This window comes from Synchiropus splendidus, chromosome 12 (assembly GCF_027744825.2).
Source record: "Synchiropus splendidus isolate RoL2022-P1 chromosome 12, RoL_Sspl_1.0, whole genome shotgun sequence".
In the NCBI taxonomy this organism is placed as follows: domain Eukaryota; kingdom Metazoa; phylum Chordata; class Actinopteri; order Syngnathiformes; family Callionymidae; genus Synchiropus; species Synchiropus splendidus.
The window spans coordinates 18,782,585-18,804,323 of NC_071345.1; the positions used below are offsets into that span (position 1 = coordinate 18,782,585).

At 41.4% G+C, this 21,739-nt stretch overlaps 1 protein-coding gene across 4 annotated transcripts; it reads right to left on the minus strand.

The window, feature by feature from the left end:
• Positions 1-330: 330 nt before the first annotated feature.
• spire1b (spire-type actin nucleation factor 1b) lies at positions 331-21,723 on the minus strand. 4 transcript variants are annotated; one of them, XM_053881663.1, is made up of 18 exons: positions 21,235-21,723; positions 18,266-18,294; positions 12,993-13,232; positions 12,326-12,451; positions 9,118-9,192; positions 8,881-9,045; positions 8,035-8,121; positions 7,375-7,504; positions 6,893-6,934; positions 5,135-5,185; positions 4,447-4,610; positions 4,272-4,365; positions 3,812-3,954; positions 3,612-3,749; positions 3,476-3,546; positions 3,372-3,399; positions 3,015-3,304; positions 331-2,136 (listed from the first exon to the last, which is right to left on the minus strand). In XM_053881663.1, exons 1-18 carry the CDS (start codon positions 21,566-21,568, stop codon positions 1,881-1,883), a joined length of 2,463 nt encoding a protein of 820 aa, XP_053737638.1. In that variant the 5' UTR covers positions 21,569-21,723; the 3' UTR covers positions 331-1,880. The 4 variants fall into 4 exon arrangements, with proteins under 4 accessions (XP_053737638.1, XP_053737637.1, XP_053737634.1 ...); XM_053881662.1 differs by lacking the exon at positions 6,893-6,934; XM_053881659.1 differs by lacking the exon at positions 5,135-5,185 and having other exon boundaries at positions 21,235-21,722.
• Positions 21,724-21,739: the final 16 nt, after the last annotated feature.

Below are 21,739 nucleotides of genomic sequence, written 5' to 3' on the forward strand. Positions count from 1 at the left end.
AATATATTAGCAAAATATTAATAATAGGAATATTAACAGTAATATGGCAACATAAATGTCTGTGACAGATGTGTCTCATGTCCCCTGAATACTCACAATACATTTGGATCCTGATGGAAGCATTTTCTGGAAGCTATTGAGGAAATATTAAAAATATATTGGAAAAATATTAATAATAGAAATATTAAGACTAATATATTAACATAAATGTCTGTGACAGATGTGTCTCACGTCCCCTGAATATTCACAATACATTTGGACCCTGATGGACATCTCGCATGTTGGTATACGGATGGACAGATGAATAAACAGTGACTCAATATTGCATCACTTTATTGTGGTGATTTGTTTCTCTGCCAGCATGGGGCTACAGATAATACAGACAGAAGGTACAAGCTACACCGGTGTACATGCACGATGCTGTTTCACTGTCTATCCTCGTCCCCTTCACCACGACCACTATCACCATATGCACCGTGTGCGCGAGCGCACACCCACCATCAGGGCAGCACACCAGAGCTACACACAAACCACCAGAAACAAAGTATGTACAGCAACAGATGGGTTCGATCATACAAGGCGGTTTTAAGGCAGAAACAAGTTTGAAAGAAAGAAAAGAGGTCAGACGTTTTTATCCTGCCGGCGAGACGCATCGGGGTCACAAGTTGTTGGTTTGTAGTGACACCTGCTGGTCTTTGATTTGTTTTACATCTGTATCAGTGAAAAACCTTTGATGAAGTAAACAAACCGGATAGAGGCGACCTTTCTCAACAGCAATGAGCACATGATTAAAATAAGACTATGTTGATGTGTTGTGTTGTTACATGTTGTGCGACGGTTTTCACTCAGAGTTGACTGTGTACGCCAAACATTTGAAGAGAGTTTCGATTGATTCACAACGCTTGTGTTGTGCTCGTTACTGCTTTGGTAAATCAGGCACAGAACATTGGTGACGTCACATGCCGCCACATTTTGATGGAGTCATTCAAGATGGTGACGTTGGGTGTCAACTAGTCTTTCTTTGTTAACGTTTTACACAGTGTTTAAGCAGTCAAGAACAGCACCCTATTATAGTTATCAATGCTCAAGCATCAGACCCGGAGGGGCGAAATCACAACTCCAACCACAGAATGCTAAGAAGTCTCCCACATGATAGAGGAACGCTAATCATAATATAACAAAGCATCTATGGCCGCTTTTGTAGCAGGAAACTAGTCATCTTATGGTCATTAAAAGGTCTGTTTTGGCACTGAACTTGCTTGAAATCTGAGCATTCACGTTTGGCAATGTGTTTAAAAAAGTCGAGATGATGGTATGTGATAAAACAGGGCGCTTCAAACTGATATCTGACATGTATCCAGGGCTCTGAAAGGCAGACAGGTTCACTGCAGAAATTGATGCTTCTTAATCATTGACAGACTTATAGATCTGAATGTGACACTTCAGATAATGAAGACGAATGTAGGGGAAAATCTCAAACGCAACATCTATGGACTTCTCGTCCACTGCACAGACACGGATGACAAAAATGTAGAAAAGGTGATGCGATGCAAGACTTCTTGTGGCTCCAGCCTTCTGAAAACACCCGTGTGTCTGCTGCAAGATCCTGAGATAGTCAAACACACCTCAATTCCTTCTTGTGCTTATTGAGATTTCAGCTGAGGTGGACGATGCAGTTGTGCAGTCTGAAGAGGAAAGGCTTGTCCATCGTCCACCTGATGGGTTCACTTTAAAAAAGAAATCCATGATGAGGTAAAAACAAGCTCTACAGTGTGCTGCTGTACAGCAAGAGAAACACCACAGAGGTCTGCATCTCTCAGACAGTTGGAACTGAAGAACACGTGTCACGGGTTGATCACATCGAGCCGGTCGACTCCGGCTCAGATCTCATTGATTGTTCTTTCAGAGGGCCGGTAATCCTCCCGTCCTTTTGGAGAGGACAAGTAAAAGGACTGGGTCTTGCGTTTTAAGCGCGCTCGCTTGGTGGCCAGTGACAGGCTCCGCTTGCTGGAGGCGATGATGTCAGAGATGAAGGTCTTGCAGTCCACACAAACCTCCATGCTGGCCCAGTCTTCGGTCAGCTCCGAGGGAAGCTCCAGCTCATCGTGCGACTTAAGAGAGCCGTGTTTTGAAAACCTGAGACACAAGGGTAACCAACATCAGTCACATTAAATCGGTCCTTGCAGAACCTGCACCTATCATTTCTGCACCTGGATTTCACTTGAGTGTATTATTAAAAAACAGGACTCTGTCAACCAATCCAGTGCTTGACGTTCATGTCTTCCCCAGGGGAGTGCAGGAGTCTATCCCAGCAGACACTGGGTGAGAGGCCGCAATACACCCTCGACAGGTCGCTAGTCCATCGCAGGGAAACACCATTCACACACACATGCACAACTGGGACAATTTTAGAGTGTCCAATTAGAATACTTGTGTAAATATTTAGACTGCAATGAGTTCAAAAGGGCAGTAGATGAGTAGAACTAGCGCTACGACAAAGAAGTCACAGAAGAGGCGGACACTGAGCTCCCCAACAGATTTCCAAACAGCCCTAGAAGCTCAATTGAAATATGCCTCTTTTGTAGTTATGCTGTTGTCAAACAAACAAACAAACAAATTAGTCCTAAAATATTCACTGAGTTAGTAAAAAAAATTTAATTTTCATTTATATTAAATAATTAATAAACATGAATAAAGTTGTGACCTATTTCCAACCTTTGAGCCAGCTCTGAAAGTCTGAAGTTTTATCGCAGTGGTTCTGCCAAAACAGACAGGTGAAGAGGAGTGCTACAGTGAAGAAGGGGTGACTGCTGCTTGACTTAAACAGTGCCAGCATCATGGGATTGTTTTAAATGTTTCCATATGTTTCTAGAGAAGATTGACGATACAGTTTTAGTCCCTTTCACTGCATTAATGCGGCCCTCATGAGGTCAGCACAGAACAACAACACTTTTTATGTGTTGGTTTATCGTCCCCAATTGCAATGAAAAAAAACTTAACTTAAAAAAACTTACTTGGACATGGTCTTGTGGATACTGGGCCGTCGAGGGCTGCTGGACGATTTCTCAGATTTAGTTGATGCTCCTGCTGCAAGGGATTTCCCGCCTCGTCTGAACCCTCCTTGTGTTCCTCCACGCATGGTGGGTGTGGCTCCTGCTCGTAGCCCTGAAGGCCCGGGACCCTCAGCTACAGACAGTCCTTGTCCCACAGAGGTCATGGCACTTATCCTGTCTCTTGGCAGAGTGTTGGTCGAGCCGATGGAGTAAATGGGCAAACTGGAGTATGGCTTTGACGGCAGCCGCATCTGTTTGGCACAAGAAAGAAATGAAACACACATCGACATAGAGCTAGTCTACACGGAGACTACCTACCTTTTTGCAGCACTGCGAGCATACAGGCCTGAAAGAGTTAAAATTATTTCAAACAAGAATAGTGATTCAAGTGAGAATAATCATAACAGTAGTAACTGCAGTACTTTTTGCAGAACTGGCAGATGTAGGACCAGGTGAAGAGGGAAAACTTCTTGGTTCGACAGCAGAAGCAAAGCTGCAACAAGAGCATGGAAACAACTTAATACTGATATGCAAACATTGTATTTTCCAACAGCTCACCTTCCCCTTCTTCATGGCGGTGTAGACTTCTTTGTACTGCTGGAACTTCTCCAGCTCCGCTTTGACCAGGACCTGTCGGATGTGCATCACCTCCTCCACGGTCAGAGACAAACACTCCACCGGGAAACAGAACTCCTCCTACATTCACACAAACCACTTAGAACTACATAACAAGCCTCACCCATGTCACGAGGACTCACCAGAGACTTGGAGCTCTTTTTGGACACAGGCTGAAACAGTTTGATGCTTGTTGGAGTTTCCCTCTCAATGGAGTGTCTCCTCGGTGGGGTCTGGCGCCTCTCGGGCTGCGGCGTGGAGGAGATGGGCAAGAACATCGGCGGGGCTGGTGGAAAATATTTTTTGTTTCTTTATTGTCGTTACCTCCACATTCATAAAGCGAGCTGAAAATGCTGACTTGATTTCATGACTAGGACACAATAACCAGTGTTAAGCTAACATGCAAAGTGGCTACCCAAAAAGTATGATAATGACATAATGGAGGATAAAATGTAATGCAGTTTAAGTAGCAGTAAGTGGTACTTCAGGTATGACCTTTAACTACAGATCTGCCCAACAGGGGAACCATTTAACCTCAATGTTACTGATGAAACAATGATATATTGCACTGGTTATTCATAATCCTTGGCAGTAAAGACTCACTCTTCTTGTCCTGTACAGACTCCGGCGAAGTGTCGTCTAATAAAGTGGTGGACACACTGGAGGTGCTGGCTGATGTATGCACAAAAAAATCATCCTAAAAAATCAAGCAAAAAAAAGAACACTGAGATTATATCAACAAGTGGAGTATGAGTCTGGAGGTGGCAGTTGGACTGACATCTGAGTCGGAACTCTCCAGCTCTGCCAGGGTGGGAGCCTTGAGAAGCTTCTTCCTCTGCGGTGCCGACTGGGATCCCGATGGTTCAGCTCTGGGAGATTCTGACCCATTAAGCAAGGACAAGGTGCTAGAAGCCCTCCTGCCCATATACGGACTGAAGTCATCTGTTCAAAGCCACAAGTAGAAACAGTGAAGGACATGAAGGGAGGAGATCAAAACACTTCCTTCTGTTGTTCACTGCATTTTCTGGTTTGGGATCTTTTTTGAATAACTCAGATGCAATGAAGGCAGAAGGGTGTGTATTGAGTTCATCCAACAATGAAGGGGATGAGGACGGTAAAGTTGGCTAAGGGGGGCATGAGCAAGCGGTGTACACACATAGCACGGATGATTCTGTTATGGAGAACTGAGACTCTCGAACCAGTTGTTTGCTTTTTGCATATTCCATTTTCGCCTGCCTTGCTACCAGTTCTGGACATAGCAAGGAGTAGAGGCAGAGGAACCTTATGTCAATAGAGTTTTAAAGGGCGGGGTTGGGAAGGGGAACCTGGGAAGGGACCTGAGAGTTTCCTTTAACACTGAACTTGGAAGCTTCAACAGTGGGAACATTAGTGTACAGCCAGGTCGGCAGACAGAGAGGTTAAGGAGAAGCAAAACCCTCCAAACCACATCGCTGCTCATACTTTACCTAATCCTGTACGGAACAAGTCCTGAGGCATACTGCGAGTGTAGCCAAAACCTAGAAGGGGATGCTTCTCCATTAGATAGGTTGTTTGGAACTGTTGCTGACCGTTCATGCACCATTCATTCCTCAGTACTTGAGAAGAATAATGCCTTTTAATGGCTTAACACCACCGTCAGCTATTGTAAACTTACATTTTACCAGTATTAAGTATTTTTCCATAACTTATTATTTTATCAAATAGAGTTGTGCACACAATATATAGGGTTAGGCTATGTTTTATATTAGTAAAATATGCTATTAAACAACAAGAGACAAGAGGCATAATTCTAGAAGAAGGCTGTATCTGTTAGCCAAATGAGGCATTAAGAAAGACAAAGTAAACTCAGACATCTGCCTCACAATAAATTAATAAATGTATCCATAAAAGAGTGATCAGGTGGTGAGACAAAGCTGGTTCACAGTTTTACTACCTAATGACATGTGACATACAGTAACTATGTTCGTTGTGTCGAGAATTGTTTCGGAATAATGTTCTAGCAAATATACAGAAATATTTTTCCAATGTTTCTGTTTATAGACCCCTGTGGGTAAAAAGCAACCATATTACATCCATCATTTGTATATGTAAACCTCTGATTGAACCTTTCCTTTTGACATTTAAAGGCAATAAATTATTAACTCTGCATGTTTATCTACTTTCACAAGTTACTTAATTTTTTTCCTATTGACAAAACACAGTTTCTATTTAACTGGGGTAGCAGAAGAGTTCAATGATCTAGTGTCTTGTTTCTTCCCCTTTGTCCATCTCAACGATCGTGTATTTCAATATATGCAACACGATCTCAATGTTGCCTGGAAAGTGACATGCTGCACTTAACAATAGGACAAAAACGTGTCCGCCATTTTACAGTAAATTCAACCTTTTAATGTCTCCTCATGCAGCTTGTCATGACACATTTCTTCTTAAGGCGTCTTATTATTATTATGAATATTACTACTAATAATAATAACACTAATCATAATAACAATAATAGGGTAAACTTTAAGATTAAGGAATGCATATCAACAACCAGCAAACTTGATCATTTACTGCCAACAATTCTAAGAAGCTGTCGTTAAGGTATTATTAAGCAATAATGATCCAGAACTCATCTAAGTGTAACTGATGTTTATGCAGTTCCTTCAATACTTTGTTGGCCTGCAAGCTACTTTTGCATTGACCCATCACATTGCTGTCATAATTCATGTATGTGGCCAATAATTTAACACAAAATCTTTCTCGATGCATGTAAAAGTTCAGTAAGTCTCCCTGAGCTACACCTGAGATGTTAAGACGAAGAGACTTTAGGTCGGTCTTTGACATGGACAGGGTGCTGATTGCGGGTCATGCGACTAACTGGTGAATGTTTGTATGCCAAGATGAGAATGGACTACAGACTATTTTTATGCTGTGTATGCTAACCCTTACAACCTCAACAATCATTTGAAGATATAGCAGTGCAAAGCTTTTTCATTTCATTGTGAGTCCACAAGAATGAATTGAGAGAGAAATTATTTAGTCAAACACATTTCAGAATTCAACAGTCCAGCGTCTCACGTCAACATATTGAGCCATATCTAGCCATCACCAATCACATAAGCATGACATTCGATGATGTGTGTATGTGTGTGTGTAGATGAGCTGATGATCGGAACACAGCAAGGCAGCAAAAGGAAAAGTGAGGTAAAAGGAAAGTCAGGTAAGCAGGGGGAGAACGTTACCTGACGCATCAAAACTCAAAGACATGCTAAGTGGCCGAATTACTGCAAAGAGAAACAGTCATGGTAAAGCCTGTTATTGAAATCAGAAGGCAGATTTATTACAATATGATGCATGGCACAGGATGCAAAGATAATAGCATGCTGCGTTTGTTCCTTCAGAATAACAAGCTTCTGTTCGAAACCAGATAAGCTGCAGCCAACAGTGAAAGATTATCCAGCAGCTGTGATGCCTTCAGTCTTGTTAGTGCCAATGAACTTGCAAATACTGAGCATTTTTCCAATCATTGCGAAGAGTGAGTTATTCAAACGGTAGCAAGACAACTGTGTAAATTGAGAACGGTAACATCAAGAAGAGCAACCAAAACAAGGTGCTGTCACTCGCAGGGAAAGAGAAGAAGCTTAGAAGATTCTTGATCAAAATGATGTGGCTGCAGAGAGTGTGAAACATCGTGACAAATGTCGAACACATGCAAGTGTCTAACCTAATCTCCCCCTGCGAACCATATCCGGAGTCACAGGACGAAGTTTCCGCTCTGATTTGATTCCTTCCAGAATACGCTCATGCAGCGTGGGAGGCGGCTGAGCCTGGGGCTTCAGCTTACGCGCAGACACCTAGCGAAGGTTAGGGATGGAGAAAGACATAAGAGGACGCAGAACAATGAAGTAGATTCAGACACCGATCCAGCACGGTGCCACATCAAACGCACACAGTTTGCAAAGGTGTTCTTCATATTGATGCCGGCATACAGTATAGTGCTGATCAAATTTCCATGCATGTATTTCCTCGGCTGTTTTAAGATGCCTGTGTCAAGACCAACATCGGTTTATATGTGGAGTGTAAAAGCAAGAATTGTAATTGGCCAAGCTAATACAGATGCAAATGGATATTTCTGGGATAGTCATTTTACATATTGCTTTTTATACTACAGTTTACATTTATCTAATGCAAATCTTAACTAGAGTAGTTAATAGCATTTTAATAAAACAATTTGTGTGTAATTTGCTGTGTTCCCTAAGGAAAATGTATACAACAACAATCAATCAGTTTTCTACATGCCACTTCAGACTTAATGTGGCCATTTTAATAAGAGATCGAAGAAAGCTTCTGAGTTCAATTTGTTGCTAGTAAGTAAGATGCTCACCGGGTTGAGAGGTGGTCTGGACCTGATGAACTCTAGGATGACCTCATGTGCACTCTTCTTTAACCTGGGTGGGATGTCACCATTCACCTAGAAAATTACAGATTATAAAATTATAAATTATAAAATATACCTTTTCTTTTTTACACTTCGATTGATTTCAAAATTCATAATTTTTCCGCACAACTATTTCGAATTGTAATAGGAGTGTAAAGTATGTTGTACACTTGCAGCTTGCCCTTTCATCAGTCCTACTCATGGGATGTCTGTATTCAATCTGGCCACTGTCTAGATAACAAGGCTCTGTTAGCATCAGCTGTCAACACAACTTGGTGGATGGGTTTGCCAATGATTGCCGCACCCCTGTAAGGATGATTACAATCCTCAGGTCTGAGGCAGCAGTTCTGAGCAGGAAATGAAGAGAAAATATATACTGCAGGGAACTGGGATGTGTAGTCTGCTATCTGATGGGATACCTCTACTCAACTTCTTTCTCATGTGCCATGAAAATACATTTGGATTAATTCAAAAGCTGTAAATCTTAGCCAGTGGCTCACTGATCTGACTCATCCATGGCTGAGAAACTTAGTCTCTCTTGAATCAGCTTAGTTTTTGGAGAGAATTCTGTTGAACCTTGTGTCACTCATGTAGATGTTTTTCAGACACATGAAACCTTCACTCAGATATCTTCTATCTAAAGGGAAACATTTCTTAAGAAAACAATGTAAGCTCCTAATTCAGGAACTTTTGGAAAAACATCAGTCATATTGATTCACATGGCCACCTTGAATTACACAGGGAACCAAGACACAGTAGTAACGAACAGCATGCACATTTTTGGCCACTAACCATAACTTTACGGAGTTTGTAGCGTTTTGATCTGATGTCATCCATGAGCATTTCGTAGGGGGTGAGCTGGTATTCAATAGGCAGAGGATTGTACTGACGCTCCTGTACTTTCTTGAGCTTGACACCTTCCCGCAGATTCCTCATCACCTGCACCCAACAGCGAGCCTGAAAGAGGAAGGACACTAGGTATGAAACACACGTGATTTGAACTGTACATGGGGAGGTTAAGCTTCATACCCAGTCAGCATTCTGCAGTTCATTCAGATCCCTGCCAGGATCTTCTGTCGAGTCTTCCTCCATTTTACGGAGGTTCTGGATGGAAAAAAGGGAATAAATCAATGAATAAAAATTGACAAGAAGATGGGACAGAAAAACACAACCAACTACTATTTTGGTAGGATCATTATTGTTGAGTGAAGAAGATGAACAAATACAATTCAATTTGACAATTTGCTGTTAATTTAGTTTATTTCATTTATTTTTTTAAATTAAAACTGGATGAGTGAGATAAGTCTGAGGATAATTTATAACGTTGCATGTTTTAATATAATAGCGTTGTGTCTCGGGGGGTGTATGTGAATGCCAACATAAATCCTGCAATGAAAACATGCCAGAAATTGTTAGCTAACCTTGGTAACCACAACACGCATCCAAGCAACACAGTTAACAGAGGCGGTGTGCTTCTGGTTAATATGGTTCTGTACAAAACTAAAAAAGTGCTAGACCACAAGTCTGACAACTAATTCAGGATTTCACATCACACTGACATGAAGCTATTACAGAGTATAAGAACATTAGTGACATTCATAAGATGGAATTCTGTTAGCAAACAACATGAAAAGTCAAGCAGACAGCTAGCAATTATGGTGGTTAGTCTATTAGTAGCATCACGCAAAACAAATTTCACAAGATTGGAAACTATTAGTCCAAGTACCCACAGTTGTCGGCTAATTGTTTTTGATCTCTCATCAGCCAGAGATGGTTCAAGGAACAACAGCTGTTTGCACTGCTTTTCGTTGAATCACCGGGAGACATCTTAGCGATAAGTTTCTATAGTGTATAACAACTGGTGATGGCGAAGGGACAAAGACAGACGCCCTGGTTGTTTCATGCAACCTCACCATACACACCAGTGCGAGGGATGGGAAGAAAACAGCTGATTCTACTGTAGCAGTTAGCTTCAGTCTAACAACACCACCAACATATACAAGACTTATGTCCTTCATTTTAAGTCTGTTGGAGCTGGGCCATTTCTTCTTTTTGTGAACTGCACCAATACTGTTATTTTCACTTGTAAAATAAAGAAATTTCATTGAACCTCTTCTAAATTATAAATTGCATTGAAACAAAAAAATAAACACTGGTTATTAGTACTTTTTATAGTGCTTTAGGATAATTATTTGTTGGTAAAGCAAAAAACATAGAGAAGCATTTTTCCACAAGCGAATGTTATGTAACCCGGCAAATCCCCGTCATTCATCCAGACGCATTATGCAGTAAAAGGGCAGCCACACTTGTGCAGGCAGGAAGAAACCCTGAAGGGGGAACACAAACACATGTCCACAGGAAATGCTCTCTAACCAACAGCTGAGTTTCAAAATGAAGGAACACAGAGGTCGTTTTTGAACCAGTCAAGGCTTTGGTAACTTAAACCAATGACACTCAAGCAATGGCCCGCAGCAAGGAGCTGCTGTTCGGCCCACCATTTTAAAAGCACCGGCTTCACTAATCGTTGGCTTTTCCTCAAAATGGAAAAATGGTACATGTAATTTTTTCATTCACCAAAATTATTAAAGCGTCAAATAAATAATGAATCCATTTACACTGGCTTGAAGACAAACACCTTGAAATTACAAACAGTAGTACTTTTTTAAATTTTGGAACATTTCAGTCAGAAGTTAAATAAACTTCTTTAACAAAGGAGATGAACCAGTCTCACTGCCCAATTATGGAACGGGATGCCTGATCCACCAGTCCAATTATCTTAAGTTAGAAAGATCGACTAATTGGTGATATAATATTTCAGAAAAAAATACTAACATTGGTGATCCCTCCACAATAAATGCAGCCTGGACGAGACCTTCAAGCCAAAGTCATCACAGGGTCAGCGTGTCTGCAGATATTGTCATCTAAATGCGTTTGCACAACCAGCATGTCACATCTTCTTCCCCCACATGTCAGTCAGCTGATTTGCAGAGCGAAGCCTGTCATCAATGCACCACAACAATGCCCAGACTTCTTCCAGTTCAGTCTCTCACTGCTCTATTCCAATACAGCGGTAATATTAGTCCTCACCTTTGGCATTACAGAGACAGTTGAACTCTCACCACTTCCAGTGCTGCAATGTTTGTGACTGTGAACTTAACAATACTATAAGGTATCATTTTATATTTAAGGCATTTAAGATTAGAAAAAACTGGTAAATGACCCCAAGAAGCTTTTGTTTACCAATAATGTGATTTACTTCATGATAAATTTATTGCAGTCGTGTAGTGTATTTAATATGAACCCCGTGATCTGTTGAAGCAGCATGAACACATGTTTTGTGCACGAGTCGGAGAAGACTAATGACTGGAGCGTAAGAAACAAATGTGCGCAGCAGCTTCATAGACATGCTGTTATATAATGGAGCATGTTTAATGTACGGTAGGCTGTCCGCTCCTGTCCATTCATTCATGGATCCACAGTCATGACCCCAGACGCCTCTCTGGATCAGCTGCCTTGGCTTCCTCACAGTGGAAGAATAACTGAAGTCTACATCTCAGTTGGTCCTCATTCTGTCCCCATCTATTACACACAGCGTCCAGCCACGGAAGCAGTGACGCTTTATACTGCTACGTTTCGGCCAGTCAGTGTGTCACAGAGATTGGTTTTAAGTCCTCAATGAGAGAGGAACTTTGGGAAAGCACCAGCAAAATAAAATCATCGGCTAATAGGTTGTCATGTGGTAAAGCTCAATACCCTTTATCGCTTCTAACAAATACAAAAAGTGGAATGTTCTGGAGTGACTTTTATGCTGCATTTTGTCTTCATTTTTGTTCAATCACAGGTTTACAAATTTAACTCCTATTGTTTATTCACTCATAGTTCAAAATATGGTCTACAACCGTGCAGTGAGAGAAAGAAAATGTCAGTTTTACATGCAAATTTGAGTTTAATCAGTACTGAAAACACTGATTCAGGAACGCGTTTAGCCAGTTGTTGTGAAATGTGAAACATTTGTCATCTACAAAGTAGAGGTGGGATTTGATTTAAAAAATGTATCTTTTTTATCATCAATTAATTGCAACTATGTGTTTCTCATGTGTGTTATTTGAGCCTATTAATTGTTTTTGGGGACAACTCATTAATCAAAAAGGAGATGTTGCAGTCCCAGCTGGACTACTATGATTAAAAAAACATACCGTATTCTATAGCGTATTCTGGAAGGAATCAAATTACATACCTCTTTGGCACTCTTGATTTTCTCTAGAAAAGTCCGTAGCTCTCGGGATTCGGTGTATAAAGCTCGGCATACTGCCTGGTAGTGACTCGGGGCATCAGAGAGACTGGGAAGATGACTTGTACACAACTGCAGAGAGACACAGAGCAATAAACACATAAGAAATTATAAATATAGTAATTTATTAGAAAAGACTGACATGTACATGAAAATATGCAAAAATGACAATCATGATGGCATCATGTGTACAGGACTTGACTAAAAATATTAGAGTCAATCTGGCTCTAATTTTATGTTTTGTACTTCAGTGACATTCCAAAGAGACTAAGCCTTATCATTCAGTGATCACAATTACCTAAAGCATCTTAAGCTGACCAAAATGGTGGCTTGTGAAAGCGTGTGTTGTGTTTCGGGTATGTGACTATAGCATTATGCAATCAGCGTGAGGCCATGCGAGGACAGACGGCGTTGCTCAGCTGCAGAGGACAGCCTGATTTCTGTTCTAGATATTCTTAAAAATCTGTAAACCCTCGCCAAACATTAAGGGCAATAGGTAAATCAGATGGATGGATAGAGTATCTATAGTGACTACCACGTTACAAAGTTTAAGTCATAACATTCTGATCACTCTTCCTAGCTTAGTTGCTAATAACGGCACAATACAGCATACCTTAAGGATACTCCCATAACCCCGCACACAGCCCAAGTCATTGGTCTCATCCTCTCCCTCCTCCTCCTCCTCCTCAGTTGCCTCGTAGCCTTCATCAGGACACGCCTCCATCTCCACCTCCGCTATGTTGGTCATCATGTCAATGAGCTGCTCTAAAGGAGGACTGAGTTCCCGCTCCTCATTCTCCTTCAGGCCATAGTCCAGAGCCTTGTAGATCATGATGCCCAGGGACTCGATCATCTGTTGAAACAAGGGTGGACACATTGCTGTATGAATCAGCGTTATGTTGCGTTTGGATCCATATGCTATGGTGGCCATGTTATTTGGTTCCATTCAGGGATGCAGAGCATAGGGCGTTTCGTTTTGATGCCACAGCTGTGAACCCAAGAGTGCTAATTCAAACTCTAACCTCTAATAAGTGTGAATAAAACAGCATTGCTCTTTCAGTCAGATGCTTAAAACAGACATGTGTTCATCTCATTGTTATGCAACTTCATCCGGTTTTATACGTCAAACCTCAGCTGAGCTGCTGAAATGTTGTGACCTCATGACTCAGCCTTTACAGACACACACACACACACACACACTCAATATACCTTAAACACAGAGATGCACACAAACCCAAGTGAACTTTGACCAGAGAGCAAATGACATATAACCTAACTAAATGTTTTCTCCAAGGAGGAAGACTCGTCATTAGAGACGGCAACAGATCACTGGACATCTTTGATTCAGACAGATATTCACTTCAAAGCTAAAAGCACATCAAATTAACTGTAGTGATAAGTCATGGTGAACAACAAATATTATTCAAATGAAAGAAGTTAGTTGGTACAACTGCACATGTGACTAGAACCCGAGCGCTCACACTAATAAGATTTTAAATAATTCTCTCTTGGTGGAGTCAAGCCTCCCAGAGGGGATGCAGCAGCAGCTGACTAAAGCATGATGGAAACTGTTTAAATGTGGGTGTATGACAATAGTGAACGTGTACGAAGCAACAAACGTTTTGCATCTAGATCTCTGAAAATGAAAAAAATCAGAAGTCCCATATTTCCTGAAAATACTGTATCACATCAGGTCATGGATTGCAGAGCTTGACTCTTGATTCAACCCCACCACCTGAACAAGGACATGCACCCAATGTGAAAACAGGATGAGATGTGTGAAACCATAAAATATGTATTATTATTATTATTGTTATTGATGATGATGATAATAATAATAATAATAATAATCAACAACGGTGTGGAAGTGGAGATGAAACCAGAGTGACTCAGTAACTATGAACACTGAGGACATTCCATGAAGGAATTCTTTTTGAAGAGGCCACGTGAAAGGCTTCTCTCCCTCAACATGATTTCCCTGCAGGGGCTATGAATGAATGCATCCACTCTGTGTGAAATCCTTGCTTGATTCGAAACACTGACATATGACACACAGCAGCTGACACACACTTACATTTATTCATCTCATATCCAACAAAACCAGCTAAGGTTCAAAAGAAACATACATAAATATCAACAAATTACAAATAATGTTTGTGAAAATGAAATACGCAAAACTTGACAATACCCCACTTGAATAAGAATTACCTTCAAAGGACCAAATCTACAGGTGGACAGACCCTCCAAAATTTCTGTTTTTAATACTGGGATGCTGACCTGTGCCCTCCAACATTCTGGTCTGCCTGCTTCAACCAGCCAAACATCCCTGGGTTGCTATGGAACTGCATTCAATGATCATATTTGCTCCTTGCTTACTTGCACCTCACTTAAATCTATTATTAACCCAGTGGTTAAACACACATTAAAAACATGGACTCATTTAAGGAAATACTTTGGATTACAAAGCTTCTCTCCCCTAAGCCGCATAACATCAAACCACCTTTTGAAACAGTCATCCCAGGGCCTTGTCTTTAAAGAAAGGTGCAGGAAGGGCATTATACATTTTAAGGACCTATATCAAGACAGTAATCTCGCATCTTTTGATCTGATTTTCTCAGGTATCTCCAAGTAAGACAGCAGCAAGACAAAACAGCATTGGGACAAGACCTAGGTCTCTCCCTGACTACGGACAGGGAGACCAAAATTCTTAGTATTATTCATTCATTATTCTAGCAAATAAACAAGACAAAAAGGACAAATAGAACAGACTTAAGTTGTTTTTCCTCCAGCATACTTTATCCCGCCACTATCACATTCTCTGCATCTCACCACCCAACGACATAGTACTAAAATGAATGTTGTAATAACCCCAATAGTTGTGTATAAGACCATGTAAATTGGACAAATGATCGTGCTAAATCTGCCTTCCATCATTCCATTCTACCCCATTAAATGGATTGGGACATTTGAGCTCGACCGAGTAATCGCACAACAAAGTTTAGGTGGCTGGATGACTGATTCGCAGTGTCCAAAAGACGGGGCCAGAACAGTCAGGATTCAGAACATTTTCTGTTGTCTCACAAAATCATAGAGAACTGCCTCAACATTGCAAACTCTGATTTCGTCTCTTTACACTTGTCTCAGCCATGTAAATACCAGGGATGCTTCCCAAAGAAGTCTCCAGTCACTGGGTAGAGACCATGGAACTAGCTTAAGCAGATATAATAACAATCCAGCAAAGTGGAGAAGGAGTTGGACTTAAATGTTATGCAATTTATACAGAAAGATGGCAGAGTGTGATCATAGCAAAGCTTAACTGAATGACTTTTAAACTGCAATATTTTATTGGAACATCTCATTTCTAAAATAGACAAATGACAGTGAAACTGTCAACAATAAAGTCTATCTACGTCTAAGACAGTGAAACTGAGATAGTGATTGTGTAATCAGAGACAGATGTGACAATAGCTGTGAGTCATGAATGCTTTAAATCTGTGTCCAAGCTTTTGTGCAGGCTGGCGTTTAAGGCAGCACTTCGATCCAAGAATCGCCCAGTATGGTTCCCATGCTTCCACACGACTGAGCAGAATGATGAGATGGAAGGAATGGCCGGGGAGGGGCACAAAAAGTCAGATGAAAGTGGAACAAAAGAGGGTCTGCTGGTGCAGCGGAGTACAATTGTGGTCACAAATACTTTTTCAGATGAGAAGTCAGCAGTTAAAAATGTAGTCAGGATCCTTATGGCAAAATGTGCCACCGCTGCTTTTTAGTCTAATGACTGTAGCTGTTTGTGTTTCATGTGTTCCATGGGCAATTAGCAGGGATCTCGCCAGTGCACTTGACAGTGAGGGCGTCTATGCTCATATATGGATTCCATACATGAAGTGTCGACCCCAAAGATGACTTTTAACAGGCTACTTCAACCTCTTTGGTTGAAGTGGCATCTAAGTGTCTCTTAGATGTTCAGATTGTTATGCTAATGCAGCATGACACGCAATCCTCTTACTAGAACATGTGCGTTGCCATCTTCTTTGTTGCTTGAACACTGCAACACTATCCATGTACCTCACCTTTTAGCCAGGATTTTGAGACACAGCGTCCCAATGTCTGTCATCAAGGGGTAGGAGCATTTTCTTCATGTAAACAGCATCAACATCCTTCCAATTATAGCACTCTTCCATGCCACGTCGACCAATAAATTGCAAGTTTTGCAAATGTTGATGATGGCGAGATCTTGGCTAAAAACAAATATGGTGCCCACGATGACTGCAGTTCCATGAAGGTACGAGAATCTACATATTTTGATTGATTGTGCAGCAAATTTACGAAAGACAAACTCCATTTTCATGGAAACAAAAATGATGGCACAACAATTAGTACAGGTACTAATAAACAGAAATGTAGGGCATTCAATTTCCTCTCATTCAATGTTTTTGAGTTCAGGGCATTCCTAGGATTCCCAGACATCACACATACACAGTCCTGGTAAATAATGTGGGATACCAACCAACCCCAGTTTGACCCAAAAAACAACAGACACGACTTTTGTTTGTGTACATAAATGTACTCCAAAGATCATGACTAGTACAGAAGGAAGACTAAAGTTATTTCCTCTCAGGCGAAACTAATCCTGAGCAGCTTCCTTCATCTGAAATCTCACGCCTGACCACACTACTCTAACCTCAGATCATCATATGACTGATCACGGCTGTTTTGGCTTTCAGTCTCGTACATAAGACGCGGTGATGTTACATCCACTAGGGATTTATTGTTTAACCACAATGGCAGCTTGTTTCTGCAGCTCCCATCCTGCACCTGTTAGTGTTCAATTATAGCTTCTTCTGAATCCTTCTTTGTTTACATTAAACAGGAAATACTGCTACATTCCTTCCAAACTTGACAAGGCCACAGACTTTATTGCCAGCAGGAGTTAAATTAATCCACTTCTTTCAGTGGAAAGCAGGGAGGCACCAAAGGTCGAGTCTGCTTGGCCACAGGTGTCAGGAACAGTTATACCCAGAGATTACACATTCCAGACATGTAAGCTGTAATATTTGCGAACAATCAACTCCATTATTCATTCAGACCTACTTAGCTGGAGTGTTAAGCATACAAACAATACACCTTAATGGCCATGAGGAAAAACAACATCATCTGACATTCTGAGACGCATCATTTGTACGAGCTTTCAGAAGCCGAGCACAGATGATGCTCGTGAGCGGACTACACACACGCAGCTGACACCACAGACAGCAGATCGCCGTGGCTGCAGGAATTACTGCTGTTGCACATCTAGCAAGCGGCGTCAGCCACTCAGTGACTGTGAGAACTCATTTCAAGTGGAAAGCAGCTTAGCAGGGATTTATCTGTTCAGTTTTACGTGCTCAGTTATAGTCAAATGCAGAAGGTATCACAGCTCCATTTCACGGTGATCCACCCCAAACCACTGGAAACCACTGAGCCATCAAGGTTAACTGAGCTGGACATAAGCATTTTTTTCAAAATAAAAACTGATCCACAATCATAACATGAGAGCCTTGCAGTTAAGTCTAGGTATTTAAAAAGATTTGAAGTAGACCAAAAGATCCTCCTAAGTTAAACATCATGCAAAGATGCAAATAATTTCAGGACCAAATGAGAAAGAAAGTAAGTGAGATCAGTCAGCATGGAAAAGGTTATCATGTCATTTCTAAAGCTTTGGGACTCCACTGGACCACAGTAGGAGCCATTACCACAAATGAAAACATGGAACAGGGATGAACTGCAGGCCTCACGTGCCTCAGTTACGTTCATCGCTCTACCATGAGATAAAGGGGGTGACGATCTCACACACAACATCATTGTCCACAGTCACACATACAGAAAGACATGGCAATGATTACTCACCTCTGTTCTTGTGCAAGGGCTGCGTTTACCTGAAGAGAAACAGATACAACGTGTCGTTAATACAAACAATGCTGATTAACAAGCTCAGCAACACTTTACTTCAACAAACAGCTTTACTTCTACTTGCAAAAATAACAAACTGACCTTTCAAGTTCTATTGACAGTCCAGCCTGACTGAAGAGACAGTACGAAAATGTCTGAGTGCATTAAACAACTACAGACTCTAAACTCACTTTAAACGTACAAGATCTCAGTTTCAGAATGAACATTGACAAGCAAGTATCAAAACATCTTTTTATAGCTTTATTCTAATAGAAGTGCACACACAACATTAGAGCATCCAATCTGAAGAGTTTATCCACAAAAAGTACAACGCGAGTTTGTCCAATAAACTATGCATTGTTGCAGTTTCAACGTGCCAAGTTATTGACATAAGTCTGGTTTAAACAAAAATACTTGCATCACGAGTGTCTTTTGAAAACACAAAGAATCTGTCTTTCTTCTCAGTCATCACAAGTTAAAAAACATATAGCTAATGCTGTTGGTGCTCTGATGGATCGCTCTCACTCGCTACTGAATTTCTGGCTCTCATGCATGCTTATCCATTCACCAGATGTGTACATGTCAATATCAGCGTAGGCCTCGTACCAGGCCTCTGCCTATCACAGCTGACTGTCTCAGTACTCTAACTGAGCACGGGAGCCTTCTCTGTTGATTCTGAAGGCCTCAGCTAGATTTCATCACACCTGACGACACAAACTAGCTGGAATATGATTGGATAAAATAAACATACAATAAACAACACAGTCGGCAGCACAACCAGGAGGATACAATGTGACATGAGGAGAACAGACTAAACAGGTATAATATATTATATATATTTTATATATCAATTTCTGGGCAAACGTCCCACATCAATGATCAACGGACCATGCTATGAATTATTATTTGTCACCACAACGTAGCATCACACACGCACACAACTCTTTAGCTCAGGTAAGTTCTCCGTTTAACAGAAATTTGACATACAAGTATTCCACCTCTATATGACAGATGTGAGCTGAAAACACAGCACTGGAATCTTCACCGTTCTGTAACTGCTGCGCAGATGATTCATTTCATCGTGTGTGTGGGTTTGAAGGCAATAAATGTGAGATGCAATGCAGAGGTGTTATTACCGGAGCATCAGGCATACTCTATATTAATGAGAAATGAACAGTGTAGGAGTAAACACTGGAATAAGGCAAATCAAAGCGTTTTAATCCTTTATAAATATGTCGATAAATGTCAAGACTCCCCTTAGCTGTGGTAGCTCCCATCTTCTAAAAATAGCCCATTCATTCTACACTTATGGACCCAAGCAGCAGCATCAACCTGCTTCTAGTGTGATTTAACCAATCCTCTGAGTATTTAATTATAGTACATCTGATTCAGCAGAAACCTAAGACGTGTGTGTGTGTGTGTGTGTGTGTGGAGAATTAACAGCTCTTCCCTCAGGAGGTCCATTACAACAGCAGACAGATAGATAGGCATTTAGTCAGTAAGCACTGGCTCTCCCTGCAAAAGTGATTGCAGTCTGGAGCGAAGAGTGCATCAGTAATACTTATTAAATAAATACTTATTTCAGAGAAACTTTAACAAGACCAGTGATGAGTCATTTGCAGATGACTCGGCTGCAATGAGTTTTAGCAGTCACGGGTCGCACTGCCCTCACCAGCTGAACCAAACAGTAAGATGAAGGACCTTCTTCATCAAGGCGTGAAATTGAAGTTGTCATTGTTGTTCCATAGACTTTGTGGGTTGATTCTTCAGCTCTTGGCACTGTCTGTCATTCCGTGGAAGGGAGGGGAGGTTCTCGCATTTTTAACAGCAGAAGGGGAAGAATTCCAATGGAGGAGCCCACAAAGTAATACATTGCAAGGAATGCACAATAAGTATTCAACCTACTGAGTTAAGTGGGCTTGGGTGCAAATAGCTTACTATTGTAGGAGTTTACATTCCGATTCTCCAAATCGATTTTTCAATTCGAAATTACTTTTTCACAGTGATTGATCTAATCTGATCTGCTTTGCAAGACAGAATGACAAATAGAGACATTACAATGTCTTTTTGTTTTAAACATTTATCCAAGCTTTGTTGCAATCAGTATCACATGGTGAACAAGTAACAAAAATAAAAGTGTCTCTCCTAAAAAAAAATCTGTTAAACTTGCTACCCTTTAAGGAAAGTGCCATTATTGGCGACCATTCTTTCTTTCTGATTTTTGGACATAGCAAATTAGAGTTTGATTCTTGTGTGAATCGATTTGGAGAAGTAGAGAAAATATTTGTGAATTAAACTACTTTTATGATGACATCAAGTCAATGTCATGAACAGGAAACAGGAATTCACCACTGCTTTTTGACCTTCATATTGGGTTAATTAAACAGTTCAACTGATACACTTTTCATTAGGTCATGACAGAAGAATTCCAACCGACAGGATATTTCTGGATGTTCTGGATCCTTCTGTCAAGGATGTTAAGACATGTACACAAATGAAAATCAATGTAATAGTAGTGGATGACTTCAGCTGCTGAAGTAGCCCTTTCATTTGGGCTCTTAAAACTATCACCGGGAGCAAATTATTTACAGGTCAAAACACCATACAAATATTGATGTCATCTAAGGCAGGATGCTCACAACACCTGTCTGGATGAACATGGGGAGGTGTTTTCTGGCACAAGTGAAAGTAGCTCGGTGGTCGGAGAAAGACCCTTTTCTTTACCAGATGTCACGTGTAAATAATATAATGTCCGTGTGAAACTATTTTTAGAGCATGTTGCAAAAAACGAAACACGAAAGTTGGTCATTATTTCGGCTTTAAAAGCCTATATGTGTCGCAGAAGAATGCACCAGGTCTATTATTATTATGTAAAAGCGATGTGTATTGTTAGCACGTTAGCAGCACCTAGCAATTCAATACCATACCTTCCTGCGGCTGTACCCGGACAGAGCCGTCCTTCTGTATCCACACATCCCCAGGTCCCGTCACTCTGCTCGAAGCCTCCACGGACGACGCCTGGACCGCGGCGGAGGAGCTCCTCCTGCCCGGGTGTCGGTGGGCCAGGCTCCGGCAGCACTGGTAGCAGACAGCCCACGCCTGCTCCTCGTTGATGGGCTGGTTATAAAGACTGAGTATATGTTCCAGAGTCAGCTCCTCCGCGGCTGCGTCCTCCGCGACGCTCATTGTGCCGTGATGCTCGAGCCTGAGCGCCGCAGCATCCGTCAGATCTGTTTGCTCCCCGCATCGCTGCTCAGCCATCCTTTCATTCTCTCAGCAGCGCAGGAGGCCCGAGGAATGGAAGTTCGGCCGGCCAGGGAGACATTGAAGCCTTCTGCTCCGGTTCAATGGTGTAGGAGTAGTGAGAACAGCTCCGGGATCAGGAGACACAAGCGTGCGCGCGCGTGATAAAGCCTTCACTGTGAGCGAGCG